Genomic DNA, 19,276 nt, shown 5'->3' on the forward strand with positions numbered 1-19,276 from the left:
GTCTCTAATTAAAGAAATAATATCAAATATTTCCACTATACACATTCAACCAGTAAAGTATAATAAAATCCTAAGAATTCAAGAAATCGTTTCGGGTGTAGTTAGCATCGTAATCGGTTTAACATTCAATTTCTGGTCGCGGCGCTAATATTCTTGGACCGTTTCCATGACATCGGACATTATCGTCGTATCGAAAGAAGCGAAAGAATCGGTGAAAAGACAATGACGGACATACGGCGTTCTATCTATTGATAGCGTTGCACAGCACGCCGCAAACGAGTAATTGCAGCGTCGGGTCGCATCGTTTCGTTCCAACAAATCCTTCCTCTCTTCTCATCGGCAAAAATTTCGAGGATATTGGCGAGAACTCGCCTCGCGCGAAAGCTTGCTCGTCATGACTGTTAATCTCGTGCTACCAACCTCTGATTGACGTCCCTGTTATGGAATGGTTAATAGATATAATGCTTTTTCATTCTCGCGTCGACGCGCGCGTAAATTCTGTATTATCGAATCGGCAGATCGTTGTTCAAGAATATCGCGAGATTGAAACGTGGGATTAGCTAGTTTATACATTGAAACGTTCAAATTGAAAATGATCGATCGATTATGAGAATCGGAAATCGCTCAATGATTTTTAAATATTGTTCCGTGTGCCGTTTTGAATTGGGAAAAGTTTTTCAAAGGATAAAAATAGTTATTGCGCGATGGTGCGATTCCAAGCGCATAAATGGATTTCTAAATGTCTCGATTTATCATGAGTATGTATAGAAATGTATTTTGACGTTCGAATCTGTTGGAAGTAGAGAAATATTTTGTATAATATAAAATTCTATAAAATTCAGCTTCCTATTCATAGCCACAAATATTTTATTTTTCGCATTCATTCGTGGTATTTAATCGTCTTATGAGTGAGGATACAGACTTGCATTATACGAATCAATACCTCACATGTTTAAAAGATCTCCAGCTGTGTATTAAGAATCTATCAAAGTGTTCGAAAGTGTATATTTTCATCCGATGCTTTCATAATCATCCGATACTTCGACTGAAAAAGTTCAAAGCGCTCGAAAGACTATTTATCACGATAGAGTAACATGTTTCAGATTCACGTACCACGCGATCCATTATACCGGAAATAAGTTTTTCTAACAGTCTACGAACGATTTTTGCACCAATGAAACCTTACAGATCCGTGTTTGAGATACTCGACCGACTTCGTACGTTTCTCTGTTTCGCGGGAAACCACACTTCCTGCTGGTAGATAAATGGCGTTACTCGAACAATGAGGGATACGTAATTGGAAAAATTGAAGTGAAACGTTGAAACAGAAGAAAAATCGAAGCCAATAATCGGATAAGAATTGCAATCTTTTTGACAATCGAATAAAATTCTTACTATTTCATGATTGTATATTAAAAATATATCGTCCTATCCATGTTCATCGGAACAAAAGGGACTAAATGCTTTGTTCGTCTTTAACTCCAAACCTATAAAACACTTCCGATCGAAAAGCTTAATATTCTGCCACAAGATTTAATATTCTGTGATAAAGATTAGACAAATAAATAAAATGTGCTAAAATGTCATGCATAATCTTACGATCTCGAGTTTTAACTTTTCTCCCAATCTACGTTATATAATTATATATAGATAATAATAATTTATTATGCAAATATCTAAATATATAAATTTACGACACAGATACCAAGAAAATAAGCTGCAATTCCACGAGACCTTTTACATTAAAACAAAGTACATATTATGCATGAATCAGGGAAAAATGTATTGCATAAATATGAGAAAAATAAGCTGACATTTTACGAGACATTAATAAGCAAATAAGCTTTACGCATAAATTTGACGGAAATTTATTATTTCATTGCAATAAGCAAAAGTGACGAGATATTGATATTTGTTCGAAGGTTCGATTGCGGGAGCGGAGTCGGCACAGTTAGAAGCACGCAAACAGTGAGGCTGAACGAATGGAACACCCTGACCGTCTACAGACATCGATGGGACGCCTGGATTCAGTTGAATCAAGAGAAACGTGTCGAGGGAAGATCGAAGGTAAGAATAAGTTCAATGGTCTTCAACGAGGCGTTACATGTTGGTTAAAAGAGGAACGATCGATTGTCGATAAAACGGAAAGAGATTTGTCGACGTGACACGCAAATACTTAATCGCGATCTCGCGTTGGAATTAGGATTGTCAGCATTTATAGAAACCAGAATTGAAATTGATGATCACTTTCAAAAGACACGATGAATAGTCTCACGAGTGTGCAAATGCGCCAATGACTCTTGGAAACTCGACGTTTCGAGGATGATTCCAGAGGAAGGATAATTGTTAGAGGATTAGCTGAAGTAGCGCTGAAACGAGAAAGAATTGATGAAAACGGTATGGAACGTTTCATGTGATTATATAGAGTGAAAATTACTTTCCAAAAAATAATTTTTTAAGACAATCTTCTGAATTATCCGAAAAATTATCAGATGTTATTTTGAAAATGATATAATGTTAAATTTGATGAATTGTAACATCGCAGAAAGCAGCTTCACAAGTAAAATTTCAGCTACACTTATTTTACGAATAATAACATAAACCTCAAGTTCTAAAGATTATTCGTTGCAAATTTATTCATCGAACAGATTTCATGAGTCTATTATAAATCTTTATATTTCAATTACACTTGAGAATCTCAGAAAATCTATAAGTAAAATTCTGCAAACGATATATCTTAAATTATAGCATATTATCGCATGAAGCAACTTTATGCAACATTTCAAATTTCAAAGATCATTAATTAAGGATTTATTTACTGATTAAATCTATTACAGTTTATTGATTAAATCTCGAAAACTGAACTTCGAAATCTCAGAAGGATAAAAGTTGTAAGATAAGTAAACTTTAACGAGCTATCCCTAATGAGATTACAATTACAGACTAATAGGAAGCGTAACGCAAATCGGCATTTCTCGTTTCAATAAAAATTCACGATCGATCGTAGAGCAAGGATCTCGCGACAAATTCCCATTGACAGATATAACCGAGTTGTGCCGGATTGTTGCACAACGACATCTCGTATATAAATCCGTTTTCCTCGGCGTAATTTTCCGCCAGTTAAAAGGCGGCACTCGCTTAGACGTTTCCCTTTAAAATCCCGGACTGGCTGACGTCTTTGGTAGAGGGGCGAGCAAATCTTTTCACGACTCACCATGTATTCTTGCCTCAGTGCACGCCGACGTCATCGTTATTCACCTGCATGCAATTCCATCCACGATACAGGTTTCCCGACGAAAATGTTATTTTCCAAGGAAATCGTCCGTCTAACGACCACCATGCAATTTTCGAATATTCCTCCAGTTTGACTCGACGAGAATTTTATTGTGTCAATTAGCATTTCGTTTATACGATATCGTACCTTAACTCTTAATACTTTAATTCTGTTTTTTCTTGATCGTTTCTTCGTTTCGTAATTTAATTTCGTATTACGATGGTCTGTGTTTTGAAGGTGATTATCGATTGACGGAAACATGAGAATAATATCGAATTTGATAAAATCATGGAAACAAATTCGAAGAATGTTATAACAGCGTTAATTTCTCTTTCCTCTTTACATAACACTTTACTCTCTTGTTTTATCGTTTATCGCGGTATGTTTATTTTGATTTCTTCTTTTCTTTAGTTTAATGGGCAGATATATGCTTCTTGTTTTGAGGGGACTGCTTTGTTTGCTTGGAAAGTATAAAAATAATGGAACACCTGAGAACAGTATGCGGATGAATTGGAGGAGAATTTTATGATCTTAATTACAATCTTCTTATTTTAGACTTATTTTCGTTCGTGCATCTTTTATTCAATTGGGAAGCCCGCGCTGTATTTTCAGCGAACAGGTATCGATTAGTTTAGAACTATAAGGAGAATATAAAAATTGCCGAGCGAAGGGAGATACTTTTTTCCGATGACTCTGTATATCCTTGTCTCGTTTCGATAGCTGATCGACTAGTAATTGCTACGACAATTTGTTCGACGAATTGATAAATTGCTTCTCGATTTGGAAACCTCAGTGAAATTAATATTTCGAAATGTTTCTTCGTGATATCTTTATATATAATTCTGATTAAAAAAAAAAAAAAATGTACGAAAACAATTTCAAATTATTCAACGATATTCACATACAGAATGGCCAGGGGGGACAAATACATATTGGAAATAAAATATACGATATTCAAATAAGACTACAAACGTTCTATTGGTGGAGAAGGTATCTCAAAAGGCAGGCGACTGACGAAGAAAAGAACTAGGTCAGCAGTGATCTACAAAGGAGACACAACAGTTCTCGGTAATCCTCCAAAGGGGGTCAAATAACTGCAGATCGATCCAGAAAAAGTAAGCTAATTACAACCGCCGTGGAACTGACAAAAGAACTGCATATATCTCGACACGTGCGATCACCGAAACAAAGTATTCTCTGCAGCGGTGCAAAAGGCATCGAGAAGAGATCAAAGAGTCAGCGGAATGGAGCAGACAAAAATAGTTGATCGCGTCGGTAGTGAAATTGACTTACGTTAGACTTCTCTCCGTGGATAAAAGACCAGCATCGTCGTTGTGTCTCATTTGTAGAATACAAGAAGAGAAGAAACAAAAAGAACCTCGAAAGAAGAAAAGAAAAGGACGGATAGAGGCAGACAGACGAAGAAACAGGACAAAGTAAAAGAAAAGCGAAAGAAAAAACCGAGTGAAAAGAGGGTAGAGAGGGACGAAAGTATACGTTGACCCCGGTGCAGTCGCGAGAACTCGTAGAATAAAACCGAGACGAGTAAGTGCCGGAGCATGATTAAAACGGGGCACTGTAGCCGAATAATGGACGGTGCCGTGTATGCGTTTGTTAGGGAGGCGGAAAAAAAAAAAGAGAAAAGACTGTGCTACGGCGTGCGAAAGACATTCACAGGGACGGCACGTCAAAGATTTTCCGGTGTTTGCGTCGGAACAGGGTCGACACAGGGTTGGAATATTACTTTCGACTCGTTTGAAAACGACAGCCCGCAAATTACGCGGCCAAATGGAGCGTGAAAACGAGTCGAGCCAACAGACTTTCGCCTGATACTCGTATGAGAATTCATCTCTTTCGCGAGTGTCCCGAACCGTTTGATCGGCTGCCAATTAATGACCGCGTTTAACGCTTCGACAATCCCAGGAATTATGAAGAAGCCCGTCCCTCTGTCCCCGGATTTTCGAGCCGTTTTAATATCACACGATGCGTCAGAGCAAAGAGTAAAACTATACAGCATAGACAGAGTGATTAGTCGATGGTTTTTAATTAATGGACCGTTTTATAAGTTCTGTGAAACTATGATATTGGGATATTAGGATATGAGAATTATTATTATTATGCGTATAAATTATACAAAGTCACATCTGTCAAAGTTTTGATAATTTTAATATTATAGCAAGGGTACGCAAATATTAACGAGTATAAAGTACTTGAGCAATTTTATTGTTTGATGAATTATACGTATCACGTGGATATTACAAGACATCAGGTTAAAATATATCATTCTCATAGGTTAATAACGAGTCTCTCTGTCAAAACGTTAGAATGTTTCTGTTGAAGTTTCCCTTCTCAGAACGATATCCAACCGTCTTAGAGCAGAAATATTCTATCTGAATTTGATTGCAGTCTGGCATGATAGATAACGTGTATATACGCACGTGTGCAATTAAGTCGTAGAAACAACACGGATACGATGTAATTAGAGAATCTGACGATGGTTGATGTCAAGGGAACACAGTATATGCGAATTAACATTGCAAATTCCTGATAATTATACAGCACGTGGAAACGGATATACAATCTAGAAAAATAACGGAGAAGAAAAGACTTATGCAAATTAAGGTAACGTTATAACATTCAACTTCTGAGAAATAATTCCGTTGGTCAGTAACGAAACCAGACTAATGACTGTTATTTTTCTCTATTTTTCATCCACGTACTATAACGCGAAATTATCATCTTACACGGCACGAAATCTCTGCAGATCGCGTATCGTGCAACATAATACGTTCACGTGAAAAGGTTTGATATATTTTCAACTCCCCTTCGTGTTTATGGCCCACGGTCGGACATATAAAGACAGATGGCCGATCTTGTGAACGATGAATAATCGAACCACGCCCATGAAACGAACTACGCCACACTGTGTAATCAGTAAAATGCAGCGTTACCTGTAAAACTTGCCCATAGTTTGCTCGATTAAGGAAATTCAACCGCGATGTCGCGTATCATCGGCGTTTATCGATTTTCTCGTTCACCCTGTTCCAAGAGAAGGCTAATTTTACCCTAATTCACGTACGCCGGTATAACGAAACTGGGACGGTGTACGATGTTTCTTGTGGGTGCATGGTTTTTATGAAAATTGTTATAATCCTTTTGCGGTATAACAGCGACGGAAGCTGCGATTTTACTTGATTAAATCCTCGGAAGCTAACATTGCGCCGTTTTCGCCAATAAAATGTTAGATTTCGGTATTTCGGTATTTCGGCGTTATAAATACCATAGTTTCTCGCTACAGACGAATTAAATTTTGTTACGTACGTGTATAATAGTTGGTCATTTTGGATTAGGCTCGTGAATTTTATTTAATAAATTTAATAAATTACAATTAACTTTATTTAACACTCTATACTTTACATATTAAAGGACCTCGTTAATTTAGCCCGTTAACGTAGACCAAACTCGACTATTGTGCTTATTTATGATCCAGTAATATTTAATTGGGAATTGGAATACAGAGTTAACAATATTTGGTGAAAATGAAACTTTGATCATCCTCTAATGTTTAGACTTTTCGTTTAAACGATGTGAAAAGTTAATAATTTCATAAAAACATGGATTTCCTCTTCTTTAAGAGTATTTAAAAAATCAGAGCCTGGAGCATAAAGTACCCATCAAGGTAAGGAAATTATTCTTAACAATATATGTGAATTCCCTTCGTTTTAAGCTCATGGTTGGAAACGTCTAATGATATTTGACATTTATTAAGACATATTTTTCTTTCTTTCAATTGCTATATATTTTTGAAGTTTGACTTCAACTTTTTCAAACATCCTGCGAGATGCATTTTAATGCTTATTATTTCTAATCGTTAGACTACCTGTCAAGTTTATTATTATTATTTATATTCTCTCTATAATTATCATTATTACATACTTATTTTTCTTTCAAAACATTTAAATAACTAGAAAACAGCGTTTTACTACATCTCGCAGCAGCATTTTCTTTAAATTACACGATGGGGCTAGCCGGCATTTCGCTCTCGAATTAAAAGTCTTTAAAAGCTACCTACTTTCTAAGCCTCCGTCCCTCGGTGTCTCTTTTTCTTTCCTCTCTGGTTTCGGTCGTTCTTCTTCTTTCCCCTCGTTCCAGCTTTCCCTCTCAGCCATTCTCATAAGACTTGCAAATTGTTTCGTAATAAGTTAGTACGTCGCGTTCGCGGGAAGAGAAAGACCCGCTACTTTCCTCGGCCAGGGAAAGGGTGGTTTCGAGTGCTCCTTTAAAAACAGAGCCAAGTTCGTCTACGGCCAAGTTCCGCGAAACAATCGAAGAATATTGTCGACCATCGCGGCTCGCCGGGGCGAAAAGAAATCTTAAATCAACGAGCAAGAAATCACGGCTGTTCCCGCGCGACGATGGAGGGCCTCTTATTAACTGATAATTGCGCTTTATCCTCGCGAAGAACACTGTCGTTTTTTAAAGAAGTTCATTGCAAGTCAAAAAATATCATTGTCTATTTTTTTACCTTTCTCGCCGCGCTATTATTATCAACTCCAATAGAATCGTGTTCATACAGTGCTTTCCAAACCTAGTGCAACGCCCTTTGGTACTGAATAAGTAGTTTAAAATCGGACCGAATGACTTGGGTTTTTTTCTTTTTTTTTCTTTTTTTTTTTTTGAGAAGTTTAGTTTACTGGATGACGTAATAAAAAAATTCTAAAGAAATTGCAATTGATTGGAATCGGGAGGAGAAGAGCAACTGTCGTAAAGGTATTTTTCAACTTCCTTATCTGAGCTTGTAATGAAAATGTAAACGACGCGTTTTAAACATTCTTGTCAGTTATATATATATATATATATATGCTGAAAATTTTATCGAAATCAGTCGATGCGGAAACAAGCGGCAATCACGTAGATTTTATAGCGAAAGTCGTGAAAACCGTGATTTTCGCCATTTTTAACCGTTTGCAGCTCGTAGCAACGTTAACTGATTTCGATGAAATTTTTAGCGTGTACACAACTCATATAAATGTTCAAAATGTATCATTTAAATCTCCATTACAAGGCCAGGTAAAAGAGTTGAAAGATATCTTTACTTTGTTCATTGCCACTTTTTTATACGTCATCTAGTAAACTAATCCTTCCAAGTTCTAAAAGAAACGCAATTCGTTTGACCCAATTTTAAAAAAGTTATCCACCTACAAAGGTTGTCGTGACAGTTATGGAAGTCACTATACATATACGTATGTAACTTTATAATGTTAAATGATTTTGAAATACGAACATCTTATTTATAAATGAACTAACTATCTTTTCTTCTATGTTTCAACTTTTCGGTCAATTTTTTAACTTGTCTCTCGATCTATTGTTAAGATTTTGACGTAAAGTATTCTCTTACTGCTTTGAAGTTCTTCATCGTATTAAATTTCTTACCTTCTATAGCATCTTATAATGATCGAAAGAAATGAAAATGTGAATAAGGAATAAAGCGAATAACGCAATAATTTCTAATTATACTATTTATGTATTTTATCTACATAAGGTTATTTACGCTGTGCAATTGGAGATCGTGTGATTTTTATTTCTGTATCGATGCTGCTTTTATTCGAAATCTTTCCATTTTGTCCCAGAAACTCAAAGTACAAAGTAATATTACTTCAAAAAATATTATATTTTCTACGTTTATCGTTCTATAAATTATCTGATCTCTTATATGAAATTCGCACTAATTCGCGTTTGTTATGTGAACTGTTATTAAAACTCTTGATAAGTCAAGCGTAGTAGATACATGGTCGAATAAGTAGAATAAGAATTCGCACGCGACCGAACTAGTAGAATAGGTGCGGATACGATCGGGCGAGTAGAATAGAACTTTGTATAATAGACGTGAAGGACAGGTTGAGCATATGATTAGATTGCTTGAACATATCCCACGCGAGATTAGAATAGTAGAACAAATCACGCGTGTAATCAGCCGGGTAGGAAAGATTATGTATATTATCGATTCATTAGATGGGATAATATGTATGCAAAACTAACCTCCTAAACAAATTCGTTAATATGTGTTTATATTAAACAAATGAAGTGTATTCGTCGTGTACATATGTGGTATAAACGAAAGAAAAATGAAGTATTGTACTATTATCGACAAAGTGGAATAGGTCACCGAGTAGTCAGACAGAACAACAAAAATTCGTATCACAGTAGCGATGCACAGCAGTGAAAATGAATCATTTTAAGCAACTCTATATTTACACATGTGCGATATTAAAATGTTTTCACGACAAACAAATTAACAAAAAGGATATATCGAGGCAAATAACTTTGAAACTTTAAACTTTACGAACTTCAGAAACCATTCTTAACTTTAAAAGGCGATTAATCATTATCAACCTTTAATCCAAAATAAAAACGAGGAAACAAAGGTTTGAAATTTACGAACGTTCCAATCCAATGTTTTCGCAAAAATTTTATCTTAAAACGAAAAAAACGGTAATCGATGTGCGGTCTCGAGGATTGGCCGCGCGATTCAAAGACGGACCGTCTATTTTCCCTGGAGGTGAGTTTAATTACCTTTAAAATCAGCGGACATCGCTGGCAAATGGGTCCGCGAACCGAGCTCACTTTATCCCGAAGTGCCATTAAGCACCGGTATCCTAACGACAGCATCGTAATTAGAGGAGCCGACCTCTGACCATTCCGTATATTCTTTTTTCGTCTCTACATTTGTTTTTTTTTTCTCACCTTTCGCACGGCCCTTCTTGACTTTCTGTTTCGTCCTATTCGTTTTCGACGAGTCGCAACAAAATCGTCGCGCGTCTCAAAACAAAGGAGCAACAACACAGACGTTGCCACACGAGATTGACGAGTCTCTTCTTTTACCTTTTCGCCTTTTGTTTCGAATAGTTTAGCACGTATCCTTTGGCATTGGTTTGCGGTTCATTCATGGAAATGCCGGGAATTCACATCGCGAGAGGATTTTTGATAAATAGTTGGGTCTTTGTGAAATTCATGAATCAACCCACCCAGTTTACCTCTTCCAGGATTAATTAAAATACGGCTTTACGGATTTAATACAGTTTGATCGTCGTAAAAGAATGTTGGAATTGCTGGAATTAAAGTCGTTTGCTGATTATTGCTGATAATTTTCTGGTCTACTTTTATAACGTTCAAACTTTTTAATTATTATTTTTCATACGAACGACAGGTTGTCTGTTCTTTTATAAATACTATAATTCTTTTTAGAATCGTATATCGTAATTGCTTATAATTAATTAATGTAACTCTTTTGAGAATCACGTATTGCAATTTCTTGTAACCGCTGTGACTTTTTCGAAAATTCTGCTAATGTTTTAACGATTTAACGATTTTTATTAATTAAAACGATTAAGTCGAAGATTAAATTATCATCTATGCTTAAAATTCACTGAAATTCAATATCGATCCGTTCATTTTAATACGTATTAAGCTATTTTATAATAAAATAATTGACAAAACGATGGAAGTAGCTCTCCCGATAATTATATTTTCCAGCATTCCACTGGCGAAGCTCGAGACTCGAATGATACCTTTATTTTTCGCTGTTGACTGAATAATATCAGCGTAATCTGCTTGAAACACAAAACACGTTTCTTGGGTATCTAATTTTCTCTACTTTGTAACGGGTCGCGGAATAACTAGTACTCGTCGCAGCTACTTTAATTTGTCCTCTCTCTTTCTTTTTTCTTACTTTTTCCTAACTAGACAATGACGGCGTGGCACGAAAGGAAGCAAAACGGGACAAGCTTGCAAAAGAGTCCGTTAGATGAGTGGTTTCCACGTGACCGCGACTAAATATTTGATATCTCAACAGTAATTTAATATTTCACTTTTCACGTGTCGGAAAAATATATTTCCTTTCGTTAAATCGTGACGTTGATCTTTCTTACTGTTGTATCAATTCATAAACGTTTATTCGACTGCTACCTCTTTCGTTGGTCTCGTTCGTTACACTATGTCTGTTTTATTCATTTCGATTTATTCGATGATAAACCCGTATTATACCTGAAACATATAGCAACGAATAAAAGCAGCACAGTCGAAATTCAACGAAGTGCACTTTATTTTCATGTTTCGCGTTATTCGTTCTCGTAATTTGGCATTTCTCGAAAATATTTCAAAGGTCGCTAAATCAACTACGATTCACATGATTTCTGAAACAGCCAAATACACATTGTCGCCACTGTCTGATTTTCTGAGATCGATATCTAATGCCAAAGAAAGATATCGTCCTCAAACGGTATCAAAGAGAATTCCCTCGAAATACGGACATCAAATTGAAGATATCAAAAACATTTTTTGCAAGACGAATTCGCAAACGCAACGCCACTTCACCGTTACGTTCCACGCTGTTCGACTATGTTCGCGGGGAGACGCGTCTGCGATGTGACTCGTCAACAGTCATAAATTCTCGTCCCGATCAGTAGACACCACGAATCAACCTATTCCCTATCTCGATTACGATGATAGAGATATTTAAACAGAATCTGTCACAGGGTTTTAAAGCTTAAATATAACTGTATATTTCACAAAGAACACCTTCAAAGACTGAATGTGCGGATGAACTTTAAGTGTACGCGGAGTAGTGTGGTTTTACTGCGTGCAAATGAAGTATCGGTGATATGTGTGGAAAAGATGAAAACTTGAGATGGGCGTACCTAGAACATGGAACAAGCTGAATCGCCAATTACAAATTTTCGGTGAGAAAGTAAGGGGTTGGAAAAACTGATAGGAAAAATGAGAACTGGTCACCCTCAAACTGAAATCTCGCGTGTCTCAACGTTTAACCGTTGCCGTTAATAAAATTAGGGAGCGTCTCAACTTAAACAATGCATCGTAAAAACCAAGGACTCGACGGCAAACATTAAACCTTATGGCGGGCAGATGGAATCAGTGATAATAAAGATTAATTTTCGACGCGGCAGTAACGGCTACTTGGGGATTATTACTGGCTCGGAGAATATGTTAAGGAAGGTGTAGGCAGAGAAAAGAACTGGGAGGAGGTATATGGCATCTTTAGAATTTAGAATTCTCGAAAGGTTGTTGTGGATGAAGAAATGGACGAGTGTGTAACGACTGAGTCGCGGTACGGAACACACGCCATTCCTTCGCTTCATTCCAACTAGAAGAGACGTCTTTAATCCTCAATGACGAGGAAAGCAACTCTAAAGAAAGAAAGAAAGCATGAAAAAAACAAGGAAAATGCACGGAGCTTGATATATTCCACCTTTGAATTAATAGGATTAGTTAAACAATATGTTTCTTGTCCCCATCTTTCACATCCCTTCGATAAGATCTTCTGAGTCGTAGAAAATCAGTCTTTCGTTGGGAAGTAACGTCAGATTAAGCACATCTGACGACTCATCGTAACGATAGCCGACTGTTCCCTGTCGGTTTCGCCAGAAAGGAACTGAAACGAACGACGAGAAACCGGATTGTATCGCGTCGTCTCGCGAATTCGCTTGAAAACGACGGATTATCCACATTCTCTATCTTCAGACGACCTCGTGGCTGTTCCCCGCGAGGTTCCAACTCGCGAACACACTCGCAGTTTTCGCGTGAAAAATGGGTCGAGCGACAGGGATCGAGCAAAGAGAAATAAATTGTACGCTGTCCCCCGTGGGAAACCTTGCTCGAAATCTCGAATGAAAGAATTCCGCGCGATGAGAATGGGGACGGATGATCGGTCTAAGATGGTGATTCGCCGGTAGACAAGATGGAAAGGATTTTGCACGTGATAAAAATAGAAGTCAAAGGTAGTGAAGGAGTTGAGAGTAAACGAAATTACACGTTGGTTATAATTACAGTGCGCAAAATAATTTAAATAACAAAACTCAGACAGAAATTTGTTTTACCTACTAAATATCGTAACAAGTACTACGCTTCGAATGTTTCCAAAATATCAGATTATTACGCTGAACAAATACTAGGTTATTTCTAATATTATCTAATTAAAACTAACATCGACGACACTGTATAGACTGTATAGAACTGTAATATGGATCTATATTTGGCTAGATAAATCGCTTATTGAAAAATTTCAAATTTCGACGCCTCATATAATATTAAATTAAACTTATTAATAATATAATATTAAACTTCATATCGTATAAAAGAGAAAAGAACGTGCAGAATATTCGTCGGATTTCAAAAACGGAATCCTTGGTCCGACAATGAACAGTCAGAGTTAATAAAAGCGACGAGGGAAGCGTATTTCGGATTTACCGCATGGTGCGCCTTTTTTAACAGGCCACCGCGGCGCAAAGAGGAATCGCGCGTTTCGAAAATGAATCTTGCCGCGCGCGACCGACCGGACTTTCGGTGAGCCAACATCAAAGGGAAATTGGACTAACCTGCATTTCTAAAAGAGCGTATCCTTTCGTCGTTGCCGTGAAATCTTATTTAAGCTGATACATGTATCGTTTCTCACGACTCGATGTTGATCGTGGCCCGCTTCACTTTCGTTGCGCGTCAATACGCGACCTAGTGTTTTCTTAATGGCGAAGTGCAACCTCCGCGAGCAATCGAAAAATATATCATAAATATACCATATCAAAAGATTCTTTTCTCTTTCTTCGCGAGTACCTAAATACCCCAGGAGAAATTTATTTCCTTTTTGAGCATTTATCGACAATTAGTTTTGGCCAGTCGATGCGATTAAATAGCTTCCTGAAAAAAAGGCCCCCAACGTTTAAGGTAGATATATTACATATATATGTGTATTTTTCAGTGAAATAGTTGAATTATTTTACGAAATTTTTGTTCATTTTACAAACATGAAACGAACGAACCCCTTTAAAAGTCATTGTAGCTTCTAATGCAAGTGTAGGTAATAGTTAAAAACAAAATTAGAACTAAAACTTCTGATACGATTTGCACTTTGGTTTTACAAGAACGTGCGAGAGAAACTGTGCGGATGCTAGGATATAGAAAATGCGTTCGAATGGAAATTGCTAAAAAAATAGAAACTGTTTTATAAATTCTGCCCTTTCGCCTTTTTACGGGAAATTTGAAAATACAGAAAATTCGAAAGTCACGATCTTAGTTTACGTTTTGTCGCGTTTAATGGAGAAAGCTTGTTATAGAAATTGGAGTAGGGGATTGATTCAAACTGGAGGGCAAACTGGAGGAAATTTTGACTCTGGTCTTTGGGTTTTTATATTTTACTTCCTACGTAAATCTCATGTACTTTAAATCCTTTTTGTATTATTTAACGCTTTCGTTAGATCCTTTTACCATACTTTGACATTTTTTAAAATATCTGTGTCTTTTATGTTGTTATTAATCTTGTATATTTAATTTAATTCAACGAATAACGAGCTTCGTCAATCATTTTATATTTTCCGCGCAAAAGTCTTTCTCTTCATTCTCATCTCGCATCATCACGCATCTCGCAATTTATTCGATCCACTTTTCCTAAGTCGAAATACGAGATCTCAGTTAATTAAGAGGTCTAATTTCCAAGATATCTAAATAAATACAATTCAGTCGTGGAAGCTTTTATCCTTTTAACGACGATAGTCCTGGTTTTCGATGGGGAAAAAACGATCCGTTGCGTTCAGCTCCGGAATTGATTAACAAAAAGTTTCCATGGTAGAACAGGAATTGGATGAAATTAAAACTCGAAAGTCAATTACAAGTTATCATTGCACGGCGAACAATCTTCAAGAAAAGTCCAAGGATTCGTTTAGTTTGACGTCGAAACAATCCCACCACTCGTCGAGCACGATCTGCGCGCGTATTTTAATTGGAAACGGAATCATTCGCGAAACGATTCTTTTTTTCCTTCTCATCCACACGAAATATTCCTCGCGTAACGTTGAATGCGATCTGTCTCTTTTGTTTAACGAGAAGCTAACAGAACACGATACAAAATCCGAGTAGAAAGAGGGATTAACCTAAACGATACCCTTTACAGCCGGATATGGCACTGTAATACGCGCAGATTTAACACGTTAAGAAATTTATCTCTGCTTCTTTTATAATTTGATAATTAATTGAATTCGACACGTTGCTGAAAACGGAGGAAAATAGAAATTCAGGCCACGTGAATTTTAGCAAATTACGGAGATGGATTAATTAGATAAAAGTTTTTAATAAATCGTTTGATCCTTATTGATTTTTCATTAACGAGCTTTTTTAGCTCACAAGTAAAATAGTTTGGCCTGTGAATTAATTGCAATAACTAACGGAAACTTGTTTAAAACAGAAGTTTGGTCAATTCATTGTTGGTATCGTTTTAATACATAAGCGGCGAGTTTCTAGTAAAATCTGTATACACGTTGGTAATTTCTAATTTACGAATTAATAATAGAACGGTTAATAGTTTTCCTGCAAGTCGCGCAACGTAGCCAAACATAGGGACAAAGAAATATTTAGAAAACAAAATAGAGAAAAGAAAACGCTAAAACACTTTAAATTAATTCAACGTTATATCTAAATGAGAATGCATCTAGACTAATTTCTCTAGCATAATTAAGCAAAAATCCAAGCGCCCTAATTTGTAGATTTCCTCAGGATAACTAGAAAACTTTCCTCATCCGAAAAGAAGTCCGATCAAAATTATTTTTCGTTCCAATCGACGCAGGTCGATAGTTTCTTCGTCGCGAGTTTCGAACTAACAGAGAAACCTTTTAGACGGAGCTGGAACTAGATGATTCCCGGGCAAACTGGTCCGTACAGCTCACGCTGAAACTTTCGAGACTTTTGCAAGTGCATTAACTCGAAGGCTGCGAGCCAGGATTCGCGCGTACGTACAAGTCAACCCTCGGCCCTTTTCATACACCGTGTTTGATACGTATGTACGGTACACTGTCGCTCATAAATATGTGAACATTTTGGTCGATTTTTATTAACAGCGTTTAATGATTACTAAGAATATATAAATAAACGGCATCGTATATTAAAATTAAATACATCATCTGCCAACATACGAAACAGTTTTAAATATTGTCGTTAATATTAATCATGATAGTCTGAATCAACTTGAGAGAACCATTTTCTGTCTTATTCATAGCTTGACAAACAGATGAACTGAATGTAACAAACTCTATAAATCTAAATTTTAAAAAACCTCTCAGCAATACTTGACACTTATAGACGCCTCTTTTTATTGCATATTAACTTTCAATTAAAATCAAATTTTATCGCATCCTGATATTCTATTAGATCGTCCGAAAAGTTTCTTTCGTTTTATAAGGAAATAATGGATGCACAACATTTTTCGTTTTATATTATTTTATCGAATTACGTACGATCCATTTTGTTCTATCAAAGTAAAGATCACAACGTTCGACAGATTAGGTTTCATGTTTGTGTAAAGATGCATCGTTGTAAAAGACGGGTCTGGAAGTGAAAGACACTTTCCGGACAACTTAATACGATAATTTTGATAAAGGATAAAATTCTAGAATTGTAAATTTTTGCATCCCAAAGTAACAACTAATTCTGCGATATTAAGGTCTTCTATTTGTAATTTTTGTAATTAATTTATATCCTGTTAGAAATAAGTATATATAGTATAAATGAGTATAATTAGAAACATAAGTGTCCGTATATTTTTTAGTATTAATGCACAGAGACACGAGTACATCCGTATAAGGATGCGCTGAGAGGTTCTAGACGAACTAGGAATACAATTCCCAGCAGCTATACTCAGGCATCGAGTAGGCAAATACGAGCCACCTTGGATGTATAATCGCACGTAAATTGCTACCTAGCATCTCACGTCGCGTTTTACCGCCGTGCCGAAGCTTTTCGTCATTTCCGACGGCTACGTTACAACCACGTGCTTATTTCTGCGACACCGTGATAGAGTGTCATTTCGAACGAAAATCGTGCTCGCAAAGTGGAAATTTGTGAATACGAATTGGCCGATTGTGTGACTTTCAAGTGCCAAGGGTAAGTTAAGACGCCCGAATAAGGGAAGTTTGTGTATTCAGGGTTTGAGGTTTGAAGACGTTGAGGAGATGTTAAAGCTGGAGAATCCCAGGAGTTCGAAAAAAAGACATTCTCTATTTGGAGAAAACATTTTCAGAAATTGGTGTTTTTTTATGCAGAATGTTTTAAGAGACTTGCTCGTCCAACTCGTATACTTTGCCAAATTTTTTACTCTATTTTTATCGTATTTTCAGATCTGTTTATTAAAGGGAGCAAGATTTTTAACAAGAGAAACGATAGAGTGAATGTTTTATGAAAAAGAAATTATTTTTCAAAAAATAGCGCTGATAGTTCTAGATAGATTTTTTTGGAAAATTTCGATTACTTTAGAAACTAAAATCGATTCTAAATTTTTTTATATCCACGAACTGCGTGAATTTTATATACTATATGAAATGTCTTAGTTTTAATAAAACTGTATCTTTTAAAAAGCGGAAATATAAATCTTATATTCCGCACATAATTTCTTAATCTTCGCGAAACTATATTTCATTTAGAAAAATGCTGGAGGTTTTAAAGAATCGAGTATGAGGATCAATAATTTCATACACTGGGGTGCGCGAAAAGCGTGTCAAATCAATTTCGTTCGCCACATCAGACACGCTCGATTTACCAGAAATATGTAGTCTGCACCGAAGATGAATTTAATCGTGTGAAGTGTAACTGCGAAACTCCCCGAATTATCACAAAGTCGAATGCTTCTCCCCATCGATATTAACACGTGTCTCACGGAGCACGAACCAAATTCCTTCGTAATTACATGTCCCGGAAATAATTTCCTTGCCATAGAACAAGTATACGATCTCTAGAAACTGAAACCTCTGGAAATGTAATATACATTTTCGTTGACAAAATCGTCGAATATGTGTACGAAAAATTAAACAAAATTCTATTGATAGCAAACGTTAAATAACATTGTTATTTCTTGGTAATATTAAATCCGGTCGTATTTATTTTACACAATACACGAAAGATAATGGAATTATATTAATTACTAAAACCAAATATTTAGAAACAACCTATGTTTTGATAATATGTATTGGAACGTAACATCTACTTCGAATCATGTAAACCCAAGAAGAACAACAGAGTGGGAAAACTAAAAAAAAAAAAAATGAAAAAGCTAGACGTACGTGTTTTGCCGAAGAATGTGAGGTACCCATGTAAATATTTTTAAATAACCGTTTCGTATAGGTGTATCGTATAAATAGGTGTTTCGTATATTTTGGCGACGCTTTAAAGTGTACAAATTAATATTACGTCGAGTGCAACAACATCGAGACTTCAAGCAGGAGTGTTAGTTATTGCCAACATTTAATCAGTGCGGTTGTCCGATTATGACATTTTTAAACCTATTTATCTGTAAATTCGGCAACTATTACTTAAAAATATCTATACGTGAATCTCATATTTTTTTAGTGAAACGCATACATCCTGGTTTTCTATTTTTTCAGTTTTACGTAATGGGGTAACATTTCTAAAATATTTGTTCAATCCTTTTCGACCCTATAATAAAAAAAAAATACAGGCACATGCCCTTCTTGAATTTAACGATCTAGATAGATGAACTCCTTCTACAGTTTGTATCTGCCGCCATTTCGTCTTTTTCAGTATTCTACATAGCAACGTACAACACTACTGTGACGGACGCGAATCGATTGAGAGCTATTAAAACAAAATCGGTTAAGTTAGGGGCACAAACAAACTAACATACGTGCATACGTACATTAAGGCCAAACACGATACCTTTCTCCCAGCGTAGTCTGACAAAAATATCTGCATTCCCCCATTTACAAATCCTCGAACCATCAAACCAGAATCATTTTCGATAAATAAAATTTCCGATAAAACAGTCTTCGTCAGAGGCCTATCCAATCTCAAACAGGAAAAAAAGTTTCGTCGACGAAAATCGGCCAAAAACGATGGTAGAATTGTACGAGGGGAAAAAGAGAAAGGGGGAGGGCCGGCACTCGAAACTCGTACGAACACACAAACCAGGCAGTCGCGGATAAATCGTCCGGTGGA

At 36.3% G+C, this 19,276-nt stretch overlaps 1 protein-coding gene across 7 annotated transcripts in view; it reads left to right on the forward strand.

Moving 5' to 3' along the window:
- LOC122567415 (pikachurin-like) overlaps nt 1–19,276 on the forward strand; it is a 233,000-nt gene that overhangs the window by 182,054 nt on the left and 31,670 nt on the right. For all 7 annotated transcript variants that reach the window (XM_043725882.1, XM_043725878.1, XM_043725881.1 and 4 more), the window contains one exon: nt 1,923–2,067. In XM_043725882.1, the coding sequence (XP_043581817.1) occupies nt 1,923–2,067 (145 nt within the window). The remainder of the gene's footprint in view (nt 1–1,922; nt 2,068–19,276) is intronic.

Source organism: Bombus pyrosoma, linkage group LG5 (assembly GCF_014825855.1).
Source record: "Bombus pyrosoma isolate SC7728 linkage group LG5, ASM1482585v1, whole genome shotgun sequence".
Lineage (NCBI taxonomy): Eukaryota > Metazoa > Arthropoda > Insecta > Hymenoptera > Apidae > Bombus > Bombus pyrosoma.